The sequence below is a fragment of the Callithrix jacchus genome, chromosome 4, assembly GCF_049354715.1.
Source record: "Callithrix jacchus isolate 240 chromosome 4, calJac240_pri, whole genome shotgun sequence".
NCBI classification, from domain to species: Eukaryota; Metazoa; Chordata; class Mammalia; order Primates; family Cebidae; genus Callithrix; species Callithrix jacchus.
In genome coordinates, this window is record NC_133505.1 from 64,435,453 (window position 1) to 64,461,185 (window position 25,733).

Sequence of the window (25,733 nt, forward strand, 5' to 3'; positions counted from 1 at the left end):
CTATGAATAGACCAATAACAAGGTCTGAAGTTGAGGCAGCAATTAAGAGCCTACCTCACAAAAAAAGCCCAGGTCCAGATGGGATCACAGCCGAATTCTACCAGACACACAAGGAGGAGCTGGTACCATTCCTTCTAAAACTATTTCAAACAATCCAAAAAGAGGGAATCCTTCCCAAATCATTTTATGAGACCAACATCATCCTGATACCAAAACCCGGCAGAGACCCAACGAGAAAAGAAAACTTCAGGCCAATATCCATGATGAACATAGATGCAAAAATCTTCAATAAAATATTGGCAAGCCTATTGCAACAGCAAATCAAAAAACTTATTCATCATGATCAAGTAGGATTCATCCCAGGGATGCAAGGCTGGTTCAACATACGCAAGTCTATCAACGTAATTCACCACATAAACAGAACCAAAAACAAAAACCACATGATTATCTCAATTGACGCAGAGAAGGCATTTGACAAAATTCACCAGCCCTTTATGCTAAAAACCCTCAATAAACTCGGTATCGGTGGAACGTATCTCAAAGTAATAAAAGCTATTTATGACAAACCAACAGCCAATATCATACTGAATGGGCAAAAACTGGAAGCATTCCCTTTGAAATCTGGTACTAGACAAGGATGCCCTCTCTCACCACTCCTATTCAATATAGTACTGGAAGTTCTAGCCAGAGCAATCAGGCAAGAAAAAGAAATAAAGGGTATTCAAATAGGAAAGGTGGAAGCCAAATTGTCTCTATTTGCAGACAACATGATAGTATACCTAGAAGACCCCATCGCCTCAGCCCAAAAACTCCTGAAACTGATAAACAACTTCAGCAAAGTCTCAGGATATAAAATCAATGTGCAAAAATCACAAGCATTCGTCTACACCAATAACAGACTTAAAGAAAGCCAAATCAAGAGCGAACTGCCATTCGCAATTGCTACAAAAAGAATAAAATACCTTGGAATACAACTCACAAGGAACGTAAGGGACCTCTTCAAGGAGAACTACAAACCACTGCTCAACGAAATCAGAGAGGACACAAACAGATGGAGAAACATTCCATGTTCATGGTTAGGAAGAATTAATATCGTGAAAATGGCTATACTGCCCAAAGTAATTTACAGAATCAACGCTATCCCCGTCAAGCTACCACTGACTTTCTTCACAGAACTGGAAAAAACCACCATGAACTTCATATGGAACCAAAAGAGAGCCCGCATAGCCAAGTCAATTCTAAGCAAAAAGAACACAGCGGGGGGCATCACACTACCGGATTTCAAACTATACTACAAGGCTACAGTAATCAAAACAGCATGGTACTGGTACCAAAACAGAGATATAGACCAATGGAACAAAACAGAGGCACCGGAGGCAACACAACATACATACAACTATACAATCTTTGATAAACCTGACAAAAACAAGCAATGGGGCAAGGATTCCATGTTTAACAAATGGTGTTGGGAAAACTGGCTAGCCATGTGCAGAAAGCAGAAACTGGAACCCTTCCTGACACCTTACACTAAAATTAACTCCAGATGGATTAAAGACTTAAACATAAGACCTGGCACCATAAAAACCCTAGAAGGAAATCTAGGCAAAACTATCCAGGACATAGGAGTAGGCAAGGACTTCATGAACAAAACACCAAAAGCATTGGCAACAAAAGCCAAAATAGACAAATGGGACCTAATGAAACTCCACAGCTTCTGCACGGCAAAAGAAACAGTCACTAGAGTGGATCGGCAACCAACAGAATGGGAAAAAATTTTCGCAGTCTACCCATCTGACAAAGGGCTGATATCCAGAATTTACAAACAACTCAAGCAGATTTACAGGAAAAAAACAAACAAGCCCATTCAAAAGTGGGCAAAGGATATGAACAGATACTTTACGAAAGAAGACATATATGAGGCCAACAATCATATGAAAAAATGCTCATCGTCACTGGTCATCAGAGAGATGCAAATCAAAACCACATTGAGATACCATCTCACGCCAGTTAGAATGGCGATCATTAAAAAATCTGGAGACAACAGATGCTGGAGAGGATGTGGAGAAAAAGGAACACTTTTACACTGTTGGTGGGAGTGTAAATTAGTTCAACCATTGTGGAAGACAGTGTGGCGATTCCTCAAGGCCTTAGAAATAGAAATTCCATTTGACCCAGCAATCCCATTACTGGGTATATATCCAAAAGACTATAAATCGTTCTACTATAAGGACACATGTACACGAATGTTCATTGCAGCACTGTTTACAATAGCAAAGACCTGGAATCAACCCAAATGCCCATTGATAATAGACTGGATTGGAAAAATGTGGCACATATACACCATGGAATATTATGCAGCAATCAGAAATGATGAGTTCGTGTCGTTTGTAGGGACATGGATGAATCTGGAAAACATCATCCTCAGCAAACTGACACAAGAACAGAAAATGAAACACCGCATATTCTCACTCATAGGTGGGTGATGAAAAATGAGAACACATGGACACAGAAAGGGGAGTACTAAACACTTGGGTCTATTGGGGGGAAAAGGGGAGGGCCAGTGGGAGGGGGAGGTGGGGAGGGATAGCCTGGGGAGAAATGCCAAATGTGGGTGAAGGGGAGAAGAAAAGCAAAGCACACTGCCATGTGTGTACCTATGCAACTATCTTGCATGCTCTGCTCATGTACCCCAAAACCTATAATCCAATAAAAAATTAAAAAAAAAAAAAAAGAATAATAAATAAATAAATAAATAAATAAATAAATAAAAATTAAAAATTGGCTGGGCGTGGTGGCTCATGCCTATAATCCCAGCACTTTGGGAGGCTGAGTTGGGTAGATCACCTGAAGTCAGCAGTTTGAGATCAGCCTGGCCAACATGGTGAAACCCTGTCTCTACTAAAAATACAAAAATTATCCAGGCATGGTGGTGGGTGTCTGTAATCCTAGCCACTTGAGAGGCAGGAGAATCGCTTGAACCCAAGAGGCAGAGGCTGCAGTGAGCCAAGATCATGCCATTGCACTCCAGCCTGGGCAATAAGAGCGAAACTCCATCTCAAAAAAACAAAAAAAGAACTAAAAATTGAGTTACCATCTGATCTAGCTGGGTATGTACCCAAAAGAAAGGAAATCAGTATATCAAAGAGATATCTGAACTCATATGTTTCTTGCAGCACTTACAATGGCTAAGATTTGGAAACAACCTAAGTATCCATCAACAGATGAATAGGTAAAGAAAATGTGGCACATCTACACAATGGAGTACTATTCAGCCATAAAATATGTTAAGTGACATAAGCCAGGAACAGAAAGACAAACATCACATGTTCTCATGTTTTTGTGGGAACTAAAAATCAAAACAATCAAACTCATGGCATAGAGGGTAGAAGGATTGTTACCAGAGGCTGGGAAGGGTAGCTGTCAAACAATGAAAAGACATGGTGGAACTTTAAATGCATATTATTAATAGCAAGAAGCCAATCTGAAAAGGCTACATAATGTATGATTCCAACTATATGATATTCTGAAAAAGGCAAAACTCTGGAGAGTAAAAAGATCAATGGTTGTGATGGGTGAGGAGAAGAAAGGACCAAAAGGTGGAGCTTGCAGTATTTTTAGGGAGGTGAAACTGTTCTCTATGATACTGCAATGTTATTTTTGTGAAATATATACATTTGTCAAGTGTACAATACCAAGAATGAACTCTAACATAAACTATGAACCTTGGGTAACAGTGATGTATAAACTGCAACCCACGTACTAGTCCTGTAGAGATGCTGATCATAGGAGAGGCTGTATGAGGTTGGAAGTGGCAGGGTATGCGGTAATACACTACACTTTCCAACCAGTTTTGCTATAAACCTGAAACTGTTTATAAAGTAATTTAAACAAAAAAGTAAATAGCCTTTTTTTAATTCATGAATGATTTCCATTAAAAATTTACAGACAAGACAGATAAACTTCATTGTTGTTAGGAGACCCACACTAATTAGAAAATAGGAGACATAACTGAGGTTAAATACGAAGGGTGGTATGAACCTATATAAGGAAGGCAAATATTAAGAGTGAGCTGACCTCAACATGTTGAACATAATGATGACTCCATACAATAAAATACTATTAGCATTAAAAAGGAATGAAGTACTGCCCATACAAGTGAAAGCTTGGATGACCCACAAAAACATCATGGTCATTGAAAGAACAAAAGGCCATATATTATATGTTTCCATTTATATTAAATGTCCAGAATACAGAAATGTGCACAGACAGAAAACAGAGTAATGGTTGCTAAGGATATAATGTATGGGGTAGTAGCTTGGTGAGAAATGGAAAGTGACCACTAAACAGACATGCTGTTTCTTTCTGGGATAATGAAAATGTTCCAAAAACTGACTCTATTGAGGTTGCATAACACTGTAAATATACAAAGACTGTTGAATTCTACACATTAAATGAGTGAATTTTATGGTATTTCAATTACAAACCAATACACCTGATAGAAAACAGTGAACTGATGTTTACATTTGCAGGCACAGGAAGGCACATACTACCTGGACTAAGACTAAACAGGAATCTTAAAGCTGTGTTCAAATCAGGAAATGAATAAAAGAACTAATCCCTTATTCAGCACTTATTCTTTGCCAGGAACTGTGCGGGGTGCTTTATCTTACTCAAGTCCCTTTCACACCATTCTAGATAGGTAACCTTTACACTATTTTCGAAATAGAAACTGAGTGTCAAAGTATTTGCCAGAGAACCCGCGGCTAGTTAGAGCAAGTCATTGCAAGCTGAAAATCCAATTCAGTTCTATTCTCTAAGGTCTCCTGCCCCTGAAAAAGAATAGTCCCATTTCTTGGGGCAGATCGGTTTATGCTAACAAAGGACAAAAAATTAATTAAAATGAATGCCCAGGTTGTGGGCAAAGAAAAAAAACCTGTGTTCTCTCACATAGTCTAGATTATTAACTCTGTAAGAGTAGAGGCCGTGATGGCTTTATACTCTGTATGTCTAGCTTCTGATAAATATCAATAAAATCTGCTCAATTAAATATGTGAGAAAATACAAAACAGTGAAGCATAATTAACAAGAAGGAACCAAGTTCTTTAAATGAGTTTCCATATTTTATAGTCAGGTTATTACTGTCTTAGGAAGTATTGTCTCAAAGTACAGTCTTTGAAGAATTATGGATATTTGGAAAACCTTCATAGCCCTTGAAGCAAATCAATGAATAATTTTTCTTTTGGAAAACAGCTGCAGACCAAGAAAATTCAGACTAAATTTCTGAGCAACTTCGGGCTTCAAAGAACTGACCATTAGAAAACAAAATAACATCCCTTTGTCCAATGTTGGCCTAAATGACCTCTTCAACTCTGATAGCTCATAAAAATCTTCTCCTTAGGTATCCAAATCAGCAAAATTTTAACTATAAGAATATGATGGTGCTAATGGACCACCCCAAAGGCAGGTACCCTTGAGTTTTTTCATAGATAGTGAATTATGGACATGTTGCCCTTCCCCTTTACTCTAATTCTCTCATGCCCATACCACACAACCGATAAAAAAAAAGGTAGCGTTAAGAAGACAGTTTCCCACTCCACCGAAATGTCAATCATTGGGAGATAGAGATAAGAACCTCTGCTTCTAACCTGCCAAACAAACCAATCTGAAGGGCTTATCAAAGAAGCTCAACCTTGCAATATCCTATGACTCCACTTCTGACACCTAAGAGTCCACAATAAACTCTAAAGAAATTCAGTATCATTTTTAAATTATTTGTTTAAAAAAAACCTTTTAGCTCATGAATTATATCCCAATGTCACATGTTAAAAAATTTTAACATTGGTACATTTTTCTTATGTTTTACTCACAATATACAAAAATCTTTTTGTTTTGTGCTTTATTTTTGTAAATACCTTAAAACCAGGACTACCCATTAGTCCATCCTTTCCATGTCTTCCTGGTTCTCCCTAAAAAATAAATACATGTGATTTATGTATTTTTGCACTAATTTTTCTCTTTAAAGAAAGATACTGCAAGATAGTTTTCATTTAAAGCAAAATACTAAGAGCTTTTTTCTATCAAACTCACAGCAGGTCCAGGAAGGCCAGGGAAGCCAGCATTTCCCTTTTCACCTTTTGCACCCTGTATTGAAAACAAACACTTAAAACACAGTCTTTGCAATAATGTTTTCAAGTCCCAACCAAAACTTGAATAGAAAAGCTACTAAGTTAATATCATTATGTAGTAAAAATTCATGGAACTACAACTCATATTAACTCTGCAAAGCATTATTTTTCCAGCCCAGTAGATATAATATCAAGACACTAAAAATGTTGATAGATACAGAATTATCATCACAAGAAGCATCTAAACATAGAAATCACATCTTGGCAAAATTTAAAAAGCAACGGGTATTGTAAATTTTTTTTTCAGTGTGAGGAAATAGGCCCATAACATCAAATTTCAGTTTTTTATTTCAAATTTCAAATTTTATTTTTAAGCACTACTGCTTTCTAAGGAATCTCTCACTGTAATTTTTTTTTTTTCTTTTTAGATGGAGTCTTCTTGTGTCAGCCCAGGCTGGAGTTCAACGGCATGATCTCGGCTCACTGCAACCTCTGCCTCCTGGGTTCAAGCTATTCTCCTGCCTCAGCCCACTGAGCAGCTGGAACTACAGGCACCTGCCAACATGCCTGGCTAATATTTGTATTTTTAGCAGAGACAGGGTTTCACCATATTGGTCAGGCTGGTCTCAAACTCCTGACCTTGTGATCGACCCTCCTCAGCCTCCCAAAGTGCTGGGATTACAAGCATGAGCCACTGCTCCCAGCCTGCAAAAGTTTTAAAAGCTCAGAATGATCAACAATACAACATAGTCTTACGTTTGCAGTCACCAGTTCTTTTTCCTTTTTTTTTTTTTTTTTATTGTTCTGAATTAATTCCCTAAAAATGGTGAACAAAGCTAATTGCTCTAATGTTGGCTGGAACTGCAATTCAAGTTTTCTGTTTCCATTACATTAAAAGGTCAATATGAATACTTTGTTATGTGATCTATACGTCCCTTTTTGCCATAAAATCCAGGTGCTCCTTTGTCTCCTTTGGTGCCCATGTCACCCTACAAGACAAAATATAAATACTGAAGATTAAAGAAACATGAATATTTTTCTTATCTGTAAGAATAATACAGATTGTAAGCAAAGGGTTTAATATGCCAAAATCAAAACAAAACAGAAATAAAATAATTTAAAATTTGTTTTAAAAAGCCCTCATTTCCAGGCTTTATAAAGGAAATTTAAAAAAATAACATTTAGTACTATAACAGGGCTTAGAGTATAAGGCTTATTGTTAAGAAAACTTGCATACAGTATAACATTAATTTTCAAATACTATAAAATCATAAATTTATAAGTGGAAACTTTAAAGGGAATTTTTTAAGTTTTATATAAACTTAATATTAAGTTTAGCTCATTGTTTCCTTTATTTTTAATTACATGGGAGCATTTATTTATAACACATTTGCAATATGAAAGTACTTTACACTTGAATTAAAAATGGCATTGCTATATTTAAAAGAAACAGATTTCTTCAACCTTTGATCCTGGCATGCCGTGAAGCCCAGGAAAACCAGGAAGTCCACGATCACCCTGAAATAAAACTGAAATTAGTTAAAGAAAAATCATTTCAGCCTCAACAATACCATTATATATTCTTCAACCTCACACTTGTCAAAATCTACTTCAAATATACCTGCAAACAGTGAAATTCCTATCAACATTAAGCCCTATCTCTATGAAAAATCCTCACTTACCAGGGTTTTATTTATCATCAGAGAAGAAAAGTATTTTGGTGCGAAAGAAATCTAACAATCCTGACTCCACCCTTAGTGAGCCACCATCTACTCTGATAAAGTCTTAGGTTTTTACAAGTGCAAGGCACATGAATTAATTGAAATGATCTAGTCCCAACATACTCAGGAAACAGTTATCCTCTGAGGTCCTAATGAAAGACCCTAAGCCTAAAGTCTCAACACAGACGAGGACTCTGGAATCTTTTTAAATGGCTCATCTTACTAGCTACTCTTAGAAAGCATCTGTTCATATATGTCTATGAACATGAAGGCCCTAACTATTCTCCAAAAGAGAAAAGATGAAGAAAAATCATAGCAACCTGATATTTAGTAGATATAGGTTTAGTATTTAGTTCTGCAGGATATGTTGGTGTTGCTTTAGCTTCAAAAATCTTACTTGGGAAGACGTAGTAAATAAAGAACCAATGACTTTCATGGCAACATTTGGGTCAGGTTCACTTTTATCTAGGCAAATTAAGATATTACATACAAGCAACTAGTTTTACTACTAGCTTGTCTGATAGACATATTAAAGTTTATATCATCTGTGACTGATGTAATTTTTATAAAATGTATTCATTTACATGATTTAAAGAGTGATATATTTATTCAAGGCCTATAGAACTCTCCAAAGGCAACTCTTTTTATTCCAAAGTTTCACACTTCTTCGAGTTCAAATCACCAAACCATATGGTTATAGCTACATTTTCCCTTTTTAGCATTATGTACTGACTTCGCACCATGATCACAGAGGATTAACCTCTCATAGCAACCAACACCTCGTCCCCATCTCCACTTCTAACAGACAAATCCCCTTAACTCTCAATTACAACTTTAGCTAAATCAGTAGTCAGAGTTTATTTCGTTAAGATTTGCAGATAAGCTATAAATTTATTCTCATTACTTGCCTTCTCTTGCCCAAAAGTTTATCTTTCTTGGAGTCAAATAATGCAATTTTTGTAGTTTTCTATAAACTTACTGTTATATTGAGTTCCAAAATCTTTCCAACTGTCAAACTCACTTCCGAATGTATTCATGTGCATTGAAAATTTCACTTTCTTTAATAAATCTCTCCTAGAGCTGTCTCATATGTTCTATATCTCTGAATGTATTTTCTTGTTTAGGGGAATATACTATCCAATGGCTTCCTGAGAAGGAATTCTTGGGAGATAACTTTCTGATACCTTAAATCTCTGAAAACGTATATTCTATTCATTTATATAATTGATTATAATTTAGAATTTTTTAATCAGACTTTTGAAGTCTCTGCTTCAGTTGGTTTTTGAGTTCAATGTCACTGAGATGTGTGAAGCTTTTCTGATTCCTGGTCATTTGTATGAAGCTTTTGTTTTTTGTGTGTTTGGGGACCCAGGAGTGGGAGGGTAAGGGTGGTAGAGCTGGTGCAGTGTTTCCCCTGAAGAACCTTGTACATCTTCTTCTTGTTTGCAGTGTCTTCAAGTATTATACTATTATACATTGGTGTGGTCTATAATCGTCCATTATGCTAGGCACTCTATAGGTCTTTTCATCCATAGCGAACTCATGCCCGTACACGTGGACATCCCGGACTACATTTCCAAGCTCTATCCCCACCCATACTTCACATAAACAGGCTCCTCTCAGCACAGGGGTAGATACACAATTGTGTTTGAAGGTCTTTAGGATGACAAAAGCAGGAGAGGGGACAACAAACCCTGGAAATGGGGTTGGGGTAGATTGCTCAGGGACTAACAGAACCTAGGATTTGGAATGTGTTTTTGTCTTGTTTGTTTGTTTTTGGGTAAGCTCAATGGTGTGATGGAATGTGTTCTTCAGGGTCTGAAGACTCCACACTCAACATTGAGGAACACAGTTAAAGCAGGGTCTGGCAGGGGTTCTGCCTCCCTGAGATTCAGGACAGTTTTTTTTTAAGTCTTCCTCTCCATTTCTTGCATCAGTCTCTTCCAAGACCTTTTGTTTGTTGACCTTTAACATTCCTGTGATATTTGGTGATTCTTTATTGTTAGCTCACATGGTAGTTGACAGGAGACTCTCTCAGTGGATAGGGTTCAATGACTGAGCTCCACTATAATGTGGTTTGGTTGTGCCATTTCGTTGGATGCTAGTTCTAGATGTCAGTAGATTCCCCATAGAAGGATCTTCTATGTCTCTGGTTTGTAAGACTGGCTGAGAGCATTCTGGAGGCCAGGTAAAGGAAGAGGAAAAGGAGGTTGCCACATGAGTAAACATTTGATAACTTCCATTGTTACTGTTTTTGGTTTTTTTGAGATCAAGTTTCATTTTTTCACCCAGGCTGGAGTGAAGTGGTGTGATCTCAGCTCCCTGCAATTTCTGCCTCCTGGGTTTGAGTGATTCTCCTTCCTCAGTCTCCCAAGTAGCTAGCTAGGATTATAGTGACCCACCACCATGCCTGGCTGATTTTTAATAGAGACAGGGTTTTGTCATGTTGGCCAGGCTGGTCTCAAACTGCTCACCTGAGGTGATCTACCCGCCTCAGCTTCCCAAAGTCCTAGAATTACAGGCCTGAGCCACTGCGCCCTGCCTACTCCCATTGTTTTAATTTTAGTACAAATCTCCCTTTTCTCCCTAGGCTACAGATCCTTGGCTTTATCTTCTCCAGAAAATAAACTTTTGTGTTTCTGATACAGTGGTAAAGAGATTCACTTGGCTACATAGAGTTGAGGAAGAGATAGTGGGATTTAACTGTTCTTAAATGGACATTCAATCATGTTTGCATTTTTTAGCTCTGCTTTCACCTCCACTTCAGAAATGATGATATTAACATTTCCTGAACCTGTGGAATATCTGTGGATATGTGGGCATGTGTACATATGAGTGTGTGTGTAATGGTAAAAAGGTGGTCTCTCTTATATAAATCATATTACTTCTAATTTTAGGATTCAGCTTCCTTGGATCTTTTCACTTACAAAAATGTAGAACTGTTTTCTCCTCTTTAATTATTTGTGTTATGTTAGGTTTTATCATTATTGTTATTATTCTCTTCGTTGTTACTTTGATAGAAATTTAAGAGAGAGAGGGTAAATGTTTGTCTTCAACTCTTCATCTTCATCAGAAAGCCCTAGTGATTTATTAATGTTTCAGCAGTCTAGGGTGTAGGGATCCATGAGCCCCATGAGCCCCACACACTGGGTGCCAGAACATAGGGAATCCATGAGCCCCACATTGGGCACCAGAATGTAGGGAGCCAGCCCTAATTACTAGTGTGTACCCCAAGTTCAGTGGTGACAAAGAAATGAGAAAAAGACAGATTAAGAGAGACAGTAGGACCAGGGGGCCATCACTTATTACTCTGGAGGAGGCAGTGAAGGCCCCAAGCTCTGATCATCTACACTATGTATTGATTACAATCATTTTGATCTATAGGGTGGGCTGGAATAATGGTGGAGTGAATTAGTGAGCCGGAAGCGAATTAGTGAACCGGAACTGGTGTGTCATCCTAAGGATTGATAACAGTGGTGGTTTGGGAGTTTCACAAAACAAGAACATGTGGTTATCTTTAGCCTATTATCTATGTGCAGCTGATGGAACTCGGGCCTTACAAGGAGCCTACAAGTCTGGCTGTGTCGTAGTGCTATGAAGAGAGTTTACGTCCTTGAGCACAACATTTATGGTAACAGAGCCAAGGTCACCCTGCACCAGAACATGAGGCATGGAAAGGCCTTCCTCCTCAGAGGCCTCCTGCGGCCTTCTGCAGTTTGTTGTTCCTTGTTTATATGTTACTTATAACCAATTTATGTAGGCACTCTGTAAGTCCTTTCTCCTTTACTGTTTTTCCCAACACAGGGTTTGTTGGTCACTAGTGAGGTGGTTTCACAACACCACACTGGCAGGAGACAGCAAAACAGACAAAAAGGAGGAATATACAAATTGAGAAAGCAAACACACATGTGTAATCTCCAATTGTTCCTCCAAATACCCTCCTGTGGGAGGCTTTTAACCTCCTAGACAGAGTTACTGTGACCTCCTGTGTAGGGGAAGCAACATTCATGACCTGTTTTGCATTATGCTGAGTCAACTTCATTGCTAATCCACTCAGGATGGTTACAAGAAAATCTGGAAATACACTTATTGGACTAGACCAATAAACTATCAGCCTTCTTTGCTTAAAATACATAAGTTTTAACACCAATCTATTCCATAAATAGGAATACTCTTTTATTTTTGTTTATTGAGAGAATGGTAGCCATTATAAGAAAATTTTCACAGAGGGAGAACAAAGAACACAAGTCCAGGGATTTACTGATCTTCTCACATAATGCTGGTAGCAAATCAGAAACGAACATGGCGTCATGCTTTAGATCTATCTGCATTATGTTAGGTTCTTTTAATTGCTCTGTAAGTCTATATGGTTTAAAAGGTATGGTACACTGAGGCTAATATCCAAAAGTCTGTTCACGCCTTACCACTACAGAAAGGAATTTGAGCTGGGATCACAGCTTCCAAAGTAGAGATTATATTTCCCTTTGCAGTTACATATGGCCATGTGACTAAGTTCTTGCTAGCAGAATGTATGTGGAACTAAGATGTACAATTTTCTACATTATTGTCAAAAGAAACTTATTGTGGTGACTTATCTTTCCTCCTTCCCAGTATGCTAGAATGCAGATAAAATAGTGACTAGTGATATAACCTTGACTTTATAAATGAAAGCAACACTCAAAGAGACTAGAGCCACAAAAGGGAAAAACACAAGTCCTTGAATAAATAAAATAAAATTTCTTTCTCATTTAAACTTATGCATTTGGTCTATTTGTTATAGATTTTTGCCATCGACCTAATAAATACAAAGAATAACTATGTTTTCAGTCTAAAAGGAATCATAATTTTATAGCTTATACTGAATGTCTTTCTCAAGAATAACTGTTTCCTCTTTAATTTCCAAATAAAGATTAAAAACTATCTGTCGTGTGTGTGTGTGTGTGTGTGTGTGTGCACATGCATATGTGTGTGAGAGAGAGACAGACAGACAGAGAGAGAGACAGACAGACAGAGAGAGAGGCAGGAAGAAAAAAATTCCAATAAAAGCCTATAACATCCTAAAACTATTCCCCAAATTCAACAATTTACCCAGAGGACAAAAGAAAAAAATGAATAAATTTTAGGAGAAAACCAAATGGCACAAGAAAACTAAATACTCTTTCCCCTACCATATGAACTCCTAATAAAAGAACCCAACCCAAACTACCTTTTGAATATGTACACATATATATATACATTCAAAGGTGTGTGTGTGTATATTTATATCATTCAAAGGGTGTATATATATTTCAAATTATATATTTATAATTTAAAATTTAAAATTATATATTTATAATTTAAAATTTAAGATTATATATAATATATAATTTATACATATATATTCTGCTCCAAGATTAAATATTAAATTATAATATACATATATTATATATGTATTATATGCATATATATTTTCCCCTCTTTTGCTTGGGGCAGAAGGAGTCGGCAAAGTTCTGAGAGACAGAAAAAGGACTGAAGTTAAGAGAACAAGCTGAGTTTACTCTTTAGAAAACACTGAATTGAGATAACAAGTTAAAGGCCTGCCTAGACTAAGATATACATTCATAAGATGGGATTTAGCTGGACAATGAATGCTTAATAAAACTACAGAAGAAAGGGGTAAACTGGGATTCCCTATTAAGGCTGAACAAAGTCCCAGCTATGACCTCCATTCTGTGGCTGTAGGTTATAGAAGACATAATATACAAACTTGGATTTATTGGAGATGGCGAGCAGATCTCAGATGAAGTAGGAATACTAGGAACATTCACTCATGTTGGGACAGAGAAAATACAAGTCTGGACAAAGCTACTCTTATGTACAGAAGGAAGATTTTTAAGTATAATAAAAAGATGTAGGCTGGGTACGGTGGCTCAAGCCTGTAATCCCAGCATTTTGGGAGGCCGAGGCAGGTGGATCACGAGGTCAACAGATCGAGACCATCCTGGTCAACATGGTGAAACCCCGTCTCTACTAAAAATACAAAAAATTAGCTGGGCATGGTGGCGCGTGCCTGTAATCCCAGCTACTCAGGAGGCTGAGGCAGGAGAATTGCCTGAACCCAGGAGGCGGAGGTTGCGGTGAGCTGAGATCGCACCATTGCACTCCAGCCTGGGTAACAAGAGAGAAACTCCGCCTCAAAAATAAATAAATAAGAAATATAAATAAAAATAAAAAGATGTAGTATCTATGTTAATATAAACTAGTGTGAGGAGAGAGAAGGAGAGAGAGAGAGAGCAAGCAGCAACAAGTTGTCAGCAAAACTGTCGAGGAATACTGAAATAATATGTACAAAATACGGAACACAAAAAAGTATGGCTCAAACACATTGTACTCAATCAAGTTATTTATAAGGTTTTAGAACAATGAATAGCAAAGAAGAGATAAAGTTGGGCCAAAGCCTATCCAGGATGGGCATGTAACTTAAAAGAAAAACGGCTCCCATGTTGGCTTCTGATCGTTGAGTCATCTGTTTCAACAATGCTGCTTAGCCTAAGTTAATTAGTACAGTTGAAATATTAGAAACAGGAGGCTGCCAAAACAACAATATTAAAATGTATATATGCCATTGTCTTTGGGGATAGGTAGTGAGCAATGAAAATCAATTACTGAAGGTTGAAAACATGGTGTCTTCTGTAAAGAAGTGGTGAAATAATTGATTTAAAAAAAACTTGCTTGTAATAACTTGCAAAGGCAAATAATGTAAGAAATGAATTTATAGCTTGAGGTAAAGAACTGAGAAAACAGAATGTTAATATATATTATGAACTGACTCATTGGCAGTATTTGACAAGGTATTTTTTAAAAAAATATATATGAGCTCAGGAAAGAATTGGCCAGGTTGCAAGTAGTAATGAAAAGAAATAGACCAAGTGTAAAAATGCTGGGATTGGGAGATACAATTGTTTTACCCATCTCTAATAAATAGGAACACTTTTGAATAATAAAAGTCCAATTAAAACTCAGCCACCAGAGGGATGAAATAAAAGATATGGCTATGAACACCATCCTTAAAATCTCTGAGTCCAGGCCAGCACTCTGGGAGGCCAAGGTGAGAGGATCACCTGAGATCAGGAATTCAAGATCAGCCTGACCAACATGGCAAAATCCTGCCTTTACTAAAAACACAAAAATTAGCCAGGCATGGTGGTGCACACCTGTAATTTCAGCTACTCAGGAGGCTGAGGCAGGAGAATTGCTCCAACCAAGGAGGCAGAGGTTGCAGTGATCCAAGAACACACCACTGCACTCCAGCATTGGTGACAGAGTAAGACTCCATCTAAAAAAAAAAAATCTCTGAGTCTATTAAGAGAGGGTTCAGTAAGTCCTGTCAGGCTGGACAGTTGGCTCATGAAAAGCAAACAAAGGGTGTAGTGGATGCGTTGTAACTGTAGAGAGGGAGATATGATTGAAACAAGACTGTGGATGTTGCTATTGGCTGAAATCAAAAGTCAAAAACATAAAATTGCAAATATACACACATATACATATGTGATATGCTATTGAGAGAGTTACTATATAATACCGAAAGAACCACCAAACTGAACTAAAAGAGACTATGCCTGTTTAAGACTTAAAATGAAAACAAAATTACCCTGTATTTGCACTATTTTTAATGTTTTTCTCTGGACTACCAACAAGTTTAGATAAAATATAGAAATAGGGCTAAAAAAGGAAGAAAAATATTTTTACACCTCTAATATGTCAATAGATCTAATACCCTATATGAATAAGAGAAATAAATTCATTTGGTGCTTTAAAATTATAAAAAATAAACAGCTTTTTATATATAAAATATAACCAACATAAAATATACGTTAAAAGGGCTACATTTATAATGAAAACATAAGAGATAAAAAATTGTGAGGTTAACATAAACTTGGGTAATGCTCAGGACTAATAATGAAAAAATTCAAGATTGAAGTAAAAAAAAAAAATAAGCCATAATCTTAAATAGCAGTTGGAGAGATATGAATGCTTCTAAACTAATCCATATGTGCAAAGGAATCCTAATTGAAATAAGAATAGTAATTTCTAAAAAAATTGAAGGAAAGATACAGAGCTTTATCTGGAAAAAATAAGTATTCAAAAATAGCCAGGAAAATTTTGATTATAAAGAATAATGAGGAAGGATTAGCCCTGCCAATATTAAGTCAGATCATGATGCGATAATAATTAAAACAATTCTGCAGTAGAGAAGATGTAGACATATCAATGGAAGAGAATGAAAAGCCAAAAACACCAGGCCCAAATGAAAATGGAAATGTAATGATAAAGATGGTTTTTCAAGTAAGTGAAGAAAAAAGTGGTATTCCATAAATATTATGGTAATGGCAACTGGCTATTTAGGAAAATGATTTTATAAAATAAGAATGCTGATATGGTTTGGCTATGTCCCCACCTGAATGTCATCTTGAATTATAACTCCCACAATTCCCACTGTGGTGGGAGGAACCCAGTGGGAGGTAATTGAATTATGGGGGTGGGTCATTCCTGTGCTGTTCTTGTGATAGTATGTTTCATGAGATCTGATGGTTTTAAAAATGGGAGTTTCCCTGCACAAGCTTTCTCTCTTTGCCAGCTGCCGTCCGACTTGACTTGGTCCTCCTTGCCCTTCACCATGATTGTGAGGCCTCCCCAGCCACATGAAACCGTATGTCCATTAAACCTCTTTCTTTTGTAAACCACCCAGTCTTGGCTATGTCTTTATTAGCAACATGAAAACAGACTAATACAGTAAACTGGTACCAGTAGAGTGGGGCACTGCCAAAAAGATACCCAAAAATGTGAAAGCAACTTTGGAACTGGGTAACTGGCTGAAGTTGGAACAGTTTGGAGGGCTCAGAAGAAGACAGGAAAATATGAGAAAGTTTGGAACTCTTTACAGACTTGAATTGCTTTGCAATGACATGGACAATGAAATCCAGGCTCAGGTAGTCTCAGATGGAGATGAGGAATTTGTTGGGAACTCGAATAAAAATGACTCTTGCTATGTTTTAGCACAGAGACTGGTGGCATTTTTCCCCTGTCCTGAAGATTTGTGGAACTTTGAATCTGAGAGACATAATTTAGTGTATCTGGAAGAAGAAATTTCTAAGCAGCAAGGCATTCAAGAGGTAAGTTGGTGCTGACAGAGGCATTCAATTTTATAAATGAAGCAAAGCATAAAAATTTGGAAAATTTGCAGCCTGATAATGTGATAGAAAAGAAAATCATATTTTCTGAGGAGAAATTCAAGCTGGCTACGGGAATTTACATAAGCAATGACCAACTGAATGTTAACCCTCAAGAAAATGGGGAAAATGTCAGGACATGTCAGAGGTCTCCACAGCAGCCCCTCCCATCACAGGCCTGGAAGCCTATGAGGAAAAAATGGTTTCTTGGGCCAGGTCTAGGGCACCCTTGCTCTGTGTAGCCTAGGGACTTGGTGTCCTGCATTCCAGCCACTCCAGCCATGGCTAAAAGGGGCCAAGGTACAGCGTAAGCCATTGCTTCAGGGGGTGGAAGCTCCAAATCTTGCAGCTTTCATGCGGTGTTGACCCTGCAGATGCACAAAAATCAAGAATTGGGGTTTGGGAACCTCTGCCTAGACTTCAGAGGATGTATGGAAATGCCTGGATGCCCAGGCAGAAGTTTGCTACAGGGGCAGGGTTCTCATGGAGAACCTCTGCTTGCATAGTGAGAAAGGGAAATGTGGGGTTGCAGCCCTCACACTGAGTCCCTACTGGGGCACTGCCTAGCAGAGCTGTGAGAAGAGGCTCACCATCCTCCAGACCCCAGAATGGTAGATCCACTGACAACTTGCACCGTGCACCCAGAAAAGTTGCAGACACTCAATGACAGCCTATGAAAGCAGCCAGGAGGGAGGCCGTACCCTGCAAAGCCACAGGGGCAGAACTGCCCAAGACCATGGAAACCCACCTCTTGCATCAGCATGACCTGGATATAAGACATGGAGTCAATGGAGATCATTTTGGAGCATTAACATTTGACTGCTCCAATGGATTTCAGACTTGCATATGGCCTTTAGCCTCTTCGTTATGGTCAATTTCTCCCATTTGGAATGGGAGTATTTATCCAGTGCCTATACCCCTATTTTATCTAGAAAGTAACTAACTTGCTTTGGCTTCTACTGGCTCATAGGTGGAAAGGACTTGCCTTGTCTCAGATGAGACTTTGGACTTGAACTTTTGAGTTAATGCTGAAACAAGTTAAGACTTTGGGGTACCGTTGGGAAGGCATGATTGGTTTTGGGAGGGATCAGAAGCAGAATGATATTGTTTGGCTGTGTCCCAAACCAAATCTCATCTTGAATTGAAACTCCAATAATTCACACTTATTGTGGGAGGAATCCAGTGGGAGGTAATTACATCACAGAGGTGGGTTTTTCCTGTGCTGTTCTCATGATAATAAGTCTCACAAGAGCTAATGGCAGGAGTTACCCTGCACAAGTTTTTTCTCTTTGCTTACTGCTATCCATGTAAGACATGACTTGCTCCTCCTTGCCTGTGAGCATGATTGTGAAGCCTCCCCAGCCACATGGAACTGTAAGTCCACTAACCCTGAAAATTGCCCAGTCTTGGATATGTCTTTATCAGCAGCATGAAAATAGACTAATACAAATGCTTACCTAACTTTACTCCATAAACCAAAAATTTAATGGTTAAAAAAAATAAAATTACAAAAATAAAATCATCAATAATTATAATCAACATCCTAGAATGTGAAACCTTTCTATTTATATACAAAGATAGGAGAAAAAGAGAAGAGAAAACTACTTTATATAAAAATGAAAATTTTCTCTATGGTTAAAATTCCAAAAATCAAGTCAAAACACATAATACAACCCAGAAAAAATATTTTCACACATATAAACAATTTATGAAATGCATACAAAAATCAATTTTTAAAAGGATCACAGCCCAGTAGGAAAATAGAAGACATGAGAAAATAGGCAAATTACAGAGAAGTAACACAATGCCTCAAAATCACATATCAAGATACCTTACCCAACTTGCTAATAAAGCAATGAAAATCAAACCAGTACCATTTCTAAATTATACTGGTGAAAATTAGAAATTAAAAAAAACAATGCTGATAGAGTGTGATAAAAGATATTTTCATATACTGGTTGAGAGAGAATCAACTTTCTGGGAATTCAATAAGCAATTTAAATCAAAGTTTATGAAGTTAACCCTTTGATCCAATAATCAATTCCACTTCTGAGAATTTTTCCTATTGATAAACTCATGAAAAATTACTGAGAAATACATCCTGAGATGTTTCTTACAGTCTTACTGGTAATACCAAAATAATACAAATAAATAAAAAACCATGGCAACCTTACTCAGAGATATCTTAAATATGATAAAAACAGTCCCTACATTGTATCGCTGTGATTAACATTTTTTTTATGCTTTCTTTCATGAAGTCTTTCCAATTTTCAACTTTCCTTTAAACTCCTGGAGAATTTTGTTTGACTCTCTTCTTTGGTACTTCACACTGACTGTCTTGAAATACAGTTACTTTGTGTTATATCCTTTATTAGACTCCAACCTCTTTGAGGAAAGAATTCATCCTTGACTCATTCCAACTTTTTTCTTGGTACTACTACTATTTACCAATATCCAGATTCCTCTTCACTCTTTGGTATATGGGAAATCACACTTTCCTAATATGTTAAAATTCTATGTGGTTTGCACAATTTGCCCTAGTAATTAAACATGAATGATAGTGATCTAAAAGCCAATACTTGATTCTCCATGCACCTGCTACCATAATTGGTCATGATCTAGATGGTGAAATGTCTGTTAAACTGAGTCTCCCTGTGGAAATGGGGGGCTCCTCACTGCTTCTTATAAATATATAGTTTGATGAGCAAAAAACCTTTGATGTTTTAAGCCACAAGCTTAAAACTTGTGGCTTAACATCTGGGGTTTTCTTGTTATTATAGCATAAGCTCCTCTATCCTACCTATTGCTTCACTTGTGATTAATAATAATTTGCTGAATATACAAAATGTTTTCATTTCCCAAAACACAGCCAACACCCTTGAGTGCCCAAAGAAAATTTCAATAAAACAAATATTTGGGGGAATCACACTCTTGGTCCTATCAGAGTTTACAGATTATTAAAGTCAAAGAGAATCCAAGATAGTAATATGAATTCCATTTCTCACAGGTTGCTTCCAAACCTTTCATAGCTGAAGAATATAACTTTGATGAGACCGTCAATCTCTTAAGTCAATTTAGAGTCACAGTCTTCAGTCAGGTCAAGATTATTTTGGGGGGTAGAAAATGAACATGAGAGCTACTATTTTTTAATTCATTTTTTAAAATATCTTTTAATTCATTCAAATTCATATAAGACTTTACTTAGTAGCACAGATAATTAATATTTATATATGAGGCTACATGCCCAAAAGTCTTTTACTGAAATACATTTTGCAATTTAAAGGTTTGATGACCTATGATCTAGAATTAACTATCCCTCTTCCCTAGTAAGAAACGTAGACCATAAATACTCTCATAGACCATGAATACTCTCATAGCCCAGTCTGAATGACTGTGGGTACTTATCCGTCTGCTCCTTCCCCTGCCTATCTTCTTGGCTCCTTTCAGGGATTCTTCTCACAGTACAGGCGGTAGACTAAAAGAAGTACAAGTTGCAAAGCGAAAAACTATTCTGGCCAAAGCAGAAAAATATAGGAAAAAGAAAGCCAGATTGGGATCGAGGCATTTTATTTCAAACCCCTGGATCCTTGAGTAACTTTACACAAATGACTTAAGCTCTTCATTTTTCAGTTTTCCAAAATGTAAAATAAGGATAACTTACTTTACAGTTAATCTAAAATGATCAAGTATGACTTACTGTACTAACCCCAAAGGACTTTTTGTGAGGATTAAATGTGAAGGGGAATGCATATGGACAAAATCGATGTAAAACACATCCAGGAATAAAATAGAAAAATGTAAACACCACAGTAAAAATCCCGCAAGTACCCAACACACAAAGTTTTGCACAGACCTGAGGCTTCCTTTCTTCTCACAAAAAATAAAAGCAAAAAAAAAAAAAAAAAAAAACACAAATGCTAACTCTTACACAAGCTCAGGCAATAAGGACTTATGGGAAACTATTTTATTCTACTAAAATAACTCCTCTAACACAGTGATAGCATTCCATTTGGGCTTTGGGACTGCCATCGGACTACTCATGCCTACAAAAGAAACAGATTTCCAATCTTCTACTACTGACTCACTGCAGTAGCTTCTCAATGACCATACAACAGAAGACATCCAAAGAGAAGATAAAAATTGAGTTTAGAACTAACAAAATATGAAGCTTTCTATGAAAATTCAATAAAAGTTTTAAGTTTCCTTATAAAACCAGTAGAAAAAAAAGAAAACAGGATAGAAGAGGAATAACAGCCAAAAAATAAGACAAGACATGGAATTAGGAGTCCTTCATAATAAACTAGGACGTTACATCTATTATATAGCTTTAAAAGACAAAAGATTGAAAGATCAGGAGATAATCAAGATTGCAAAAGCAGCCACAGAATTAGTTAAAACCTGGGCACACATAAGTCAGCACCATGTGTACAGAAAGACACAAAACAAAGCCTAATACCAGAGAATATTTAGGGAGGGCAGAGCTAGTACTGCTTGGGGAGAAAAGCCTCTGAGGAAATAATTTTTTTAAAGAAAATTGCAGTTTTTGCCATTGAAAATGATGGCAAAAAAATGCAGTTACTTTTCCACCAACCTAATAGTACCACCATTTCCATAAAAGGTAGAGAAACTTGTTTTCTGAAAATCCTTGATTGCAGCAACTCCAAGTTTCTCCAGATTCAGATGAAGCAAAATGTTTTTTAGAAAAGAGATTGTGCATATATGTATGCCATTGTTATTATTTACTACATTAATCATATCAATAATTATTATTCCTATTATAAAATATATGCAAATATATTTAATATATACATTTATATTCATATATGTTTATACATACTAATATTACAATAATAAAATCTCTTAATGAGGAAAGGGAAGAGGACAGAGCTGAATCCTGGAGGCACCCCAACATTTAGGGAATGTGTGGAGGAGGAGGAGAAAGAGCCAACAAGAAAACCTGAAAAGGTAACTAGTAACAGCAAGGAAAAATCTAGGAGCATGTGGCATCCCAGAAGCCAAGAGAAAAAGTTGTCCCAAGAAGGAGGGAATAGTCAACAGTGTCAAATGCTGTGGAGACATACAGCAAGACAAGAAGAAATAATTGAAAAATGCTGACTAATGGATTTCAAAGATGGTAGACTAGTGATCTAAATATACAGCAGAAGGTTAGGATGGAAGTCCTACTAGAATGGGTCAGAGAGAGAAATGGAAGTAAAAATGTGCAGAGAAAAAAGGCAAACCTTTTAGAGCACTTGTACTAAAATGAGAAACGAAGAAATGGCATGGTAGGTAAAGGAAGCTATGTGGTAGAGGAAGCGGGGACGTTTGGGTGGTTTCAAATGGATCATCCATTAGGCTATCGGGAAAATTCAAATGAAAAAGAAAAGGGCTAGTTAGTAACACAAAGTCATGAAAAAAGATGGGTCCAGAGTGCAAGAAAGGCCTGTGGACTACATATGGACACTTCACCCACAGTAAGAGGAGGAAAGGCAGAGTATAGGTACATTTACAGGTAAGAAGGTAGACACAGTGGGAAAACATTTGGGAATTTCTGATTGTTTCAGAAGCAGCATTTCAACAGAGAGAGGAAGGATAAAAAATGACTCAAAGATAGTTTCAAAAATTGTGCCTTAAGTAATCACCAGCATGATGGCCCCAATAACAAATCATAATCATTGTCACTATCATCACCAATTTATAGCACTTCATTTAGGCCAACCACATGCCTGCCCTCGTTTAATCTTCAAAAAGGCCTATGCAGTAAGTAATACTATGGCTTCCATTTTCCAGATGATAAAAACCAGATTTAAAGGGATTAAGAAACGTGACTTGAGAGGCAAGCAGTCTGAATTCAAAACTAAGCCTATAATCTGTAATTGCTTTAAGCCCCCAGATCTCATACTCATGCATACATGTGCACACACACACACACACTCATGCATACATGTGCACATGGGAATGTGCGCGCGTGCACACACACACACACTCATGCATACATGTGCACATGGGAATGTGCGCGCGTTCACACACACACACTCATGCATACATGTGCACATGGGAATGTGCGCGCGTGCACACACACACAAGTGCTTAGGCATGGTGTTATCAGAAAATTACATGGGTAGATTCTCTCTCTGTTTTTTCATTTTTCTTTGTTTGGTCTTCAAGGAACACTGAAAGAAGTAATGCCACTAACACACTAAGTTTTAACACATTATCTCTAACATTTTTGCCTTTTTTACCCATATTCTCTCAAAATATATATTGAAGTTCCTTGACTGACTCTAATAGAAACCACTGTAAAAGCACTTAGTTTTTTGATGTTTGAAGCCCAAATGTAAGGAACTTTATTCAGGTAGGGAAGTCTTACCCATCACATGATGCTCCAGTCTGGGTGCTGAGGACAATGGGAAAATGAGGTTTTGAAGGAACCACTTAAAAGTTGAATGTACTAACAAAGAAAATAAAATCTATAATTTCTCCAGTAATAATAATTCCTTAGATATAATTATGATATTTTATTTCTAAAGCCCACAAAAATTAAGTCATAAATTTGTACAGAGTCTGCATAAGTTAAAAAATAAATTACTCATATTTCCTACATCTCTAAAATTGAATTTGCCATAAAAAGTTTCATACTCAATTTGAAAATTCATAAATACATATCAGCATAGCCTGCATAGCCTAATGTAAGTTTTAACAAAAAATAACCATTAACCAGCATAGCCTAATGTAAGTTTTAACAAAAAATATTTCTCCATATAATGTAAATATTAGTTTAATATTGAGGAAGTATTTTAAAGTATTAAAAGTATTTTTTAGATTTCAAAGAATAGCTTTAAAACATGTAATAAAAGGAGTTACCAATTGAAGACTATTTGCTGAGTGAATTTCCTTTGATTTTGCAAATTGAGGGGGGAAAATAACCCTGCAAAATCTATATATATTCTATTGTGCGATACATGAAGAACTAATGTTGAAGTCAGCAAGAAAGCACATCTAATTTCAATTATCTTAAGTGGAAATTCCTACAGTAGGAGTCTTCTGAGAAAATCCACAAAATGGAAACTATTCTGGGAAAATATCCTAATGGAGAACAGTATTGTATGAAACAATCTTTCAAAGGCCACTGCATGATGCCTGGAAAAGTATCTTGCACTGCCGTGAGTCGAAGTCATCTCAGGGATATGTTTTTTAACCCTTCATTTTCAAAAATCAAGGAACCATATTATAAAGGCATAATCAAGGAAAGACCTTCAATTAACTTACTGAATTATTTTAGGTCTGGGCAGTGAACTCTCAGAAGCCACATGGAATACGAGGCGGAAACTTGGAAGGTAGCACATGGTGATTTTAGACCCACAATGACTATGTCAGATCAGAGTTTAACCCCAACAATGAACTTCAGAAAACAATCAACTCTAAATAAAATCCATGACTGGTCTGAGAACAGAGACCTTTGCATAAATATACATTCTATTTATCTTATCCAGTGGAATGTATGACACTGTAAAATTCACACCTATATTTAAAAGACAACATGATGACCCCAAACAATAAAGTAGTTAGCATAAGATGCCACTAGTAGAATTATTATTCTTCTATTATTTTAAAATAAGGAATATTTATTCCCATAAAAATTTAGTTCCATTATTTTAAGATGTACAAATAAAATCCCCCTTTTTATCTATAGTGTGTAAAACTCAACTAAAGAATAAAATCAGTATGTTGGAGAGATACCTGCACTCCCATCTTTATAGCAGCCCTATTCCCAGTAGCCAGGACATGGACTCAGCCTAAGTTCTGTCAATGGATGAATGGACAAACAAATTGTGGTACATATCCACAACAGACTACTACTTAGCTATAAAAAAGAAGGAAATCCTCTCATTTTCAACAACATGAATGAACCTATAAGACATTTTGTTAAGTGAAATAAGTCAGAAACAGAAAGACAAATATCATATTATCTCACTTATATGTGAAATCTGAAAAACGTGATCTCATACAAATAGAAAGTAGAGGGGTAGTTACCAGAGGCTGGGGTGGATGGGAGGATGGGGATTGGGAAGACATTGACCAAAGGATACAAAATTTAAGCTTGCTATGAGAAATAAGTTCAAGAGATCTTTTGTACAATATGGTGACTAGGGTTAATTATTATATTATATATTATTGTATTACTGAAAAATTCTAAGAGTAAATGTAAAGTGTTCTCACCACAAAAATATTTATGTGAGTTTCATATATACATATATATTAATTAGCTAGATTTAGTCATTCCACAATATATACTTTAATAAATGTTGTACATGGAAAATATATACAATTTTATCTGTCAAATATAAATTTAAACACTCAACCAAAGGGAAAATAATATGTTTATTTATTCATTCTTTCAAACATATATGTTTTCATACCTTTTTTCCCCAAAATCAGGCTATTTCTGAGAAGACACACAACCATGATCCTGTAGACTAGAAGGTAGATGCCTGCTACATGGTCTCCACGGAACATGTGTCCCCACCCTGCCACTGCAATCAATCCCCCTTCACCTGAAGAAGGTCGGACTGTTTCCTATGACACCTCCAGAGCATGAGTCTATAAGATAATATCCCATGCCTGTGGCCTGGCTTCCTCCCTACTCTCTTTATAGACTCCTCCAACATTTAAAACTG

General features: G+C 36.8%; 1 protein-coding gene across 2 annotated transcripts in view; it reads right to left on the bottom strand.

Moving 5' to 3' along the window:
* The window catches only part of COL21A1 (collagen type XXI alpha 1 chain), a 211,375-nt gene that overhangs the window by 63,060 nt on the left and 122,582 nt on the right, over positions 1-25,733 (bottom strand). For both annotated transcript variants that reach the window (XM_054254131.2, XM_054254130.2), the window contains 4 exons: positions 7,590-7,643; positions 7,059-7,114; positions 6,088-6,139; positions 5,913-5,966 (listed from right to left, as the gene is read on the bottom strand). In XM_054254131.2, the coding sequence (XP_054110106.1) occupies positions 5,913-5,966; positions 6,088-6,139; positions 7,059-7,114; positions 7,590-7,643 (216 nt within the window). The remainder of the gene's footprint in view (positions 1-5,912; positions 5,967-6,087; positions 6,140-7,058; positions 7,115-7,589; positions 7,644-25,733) is intronic.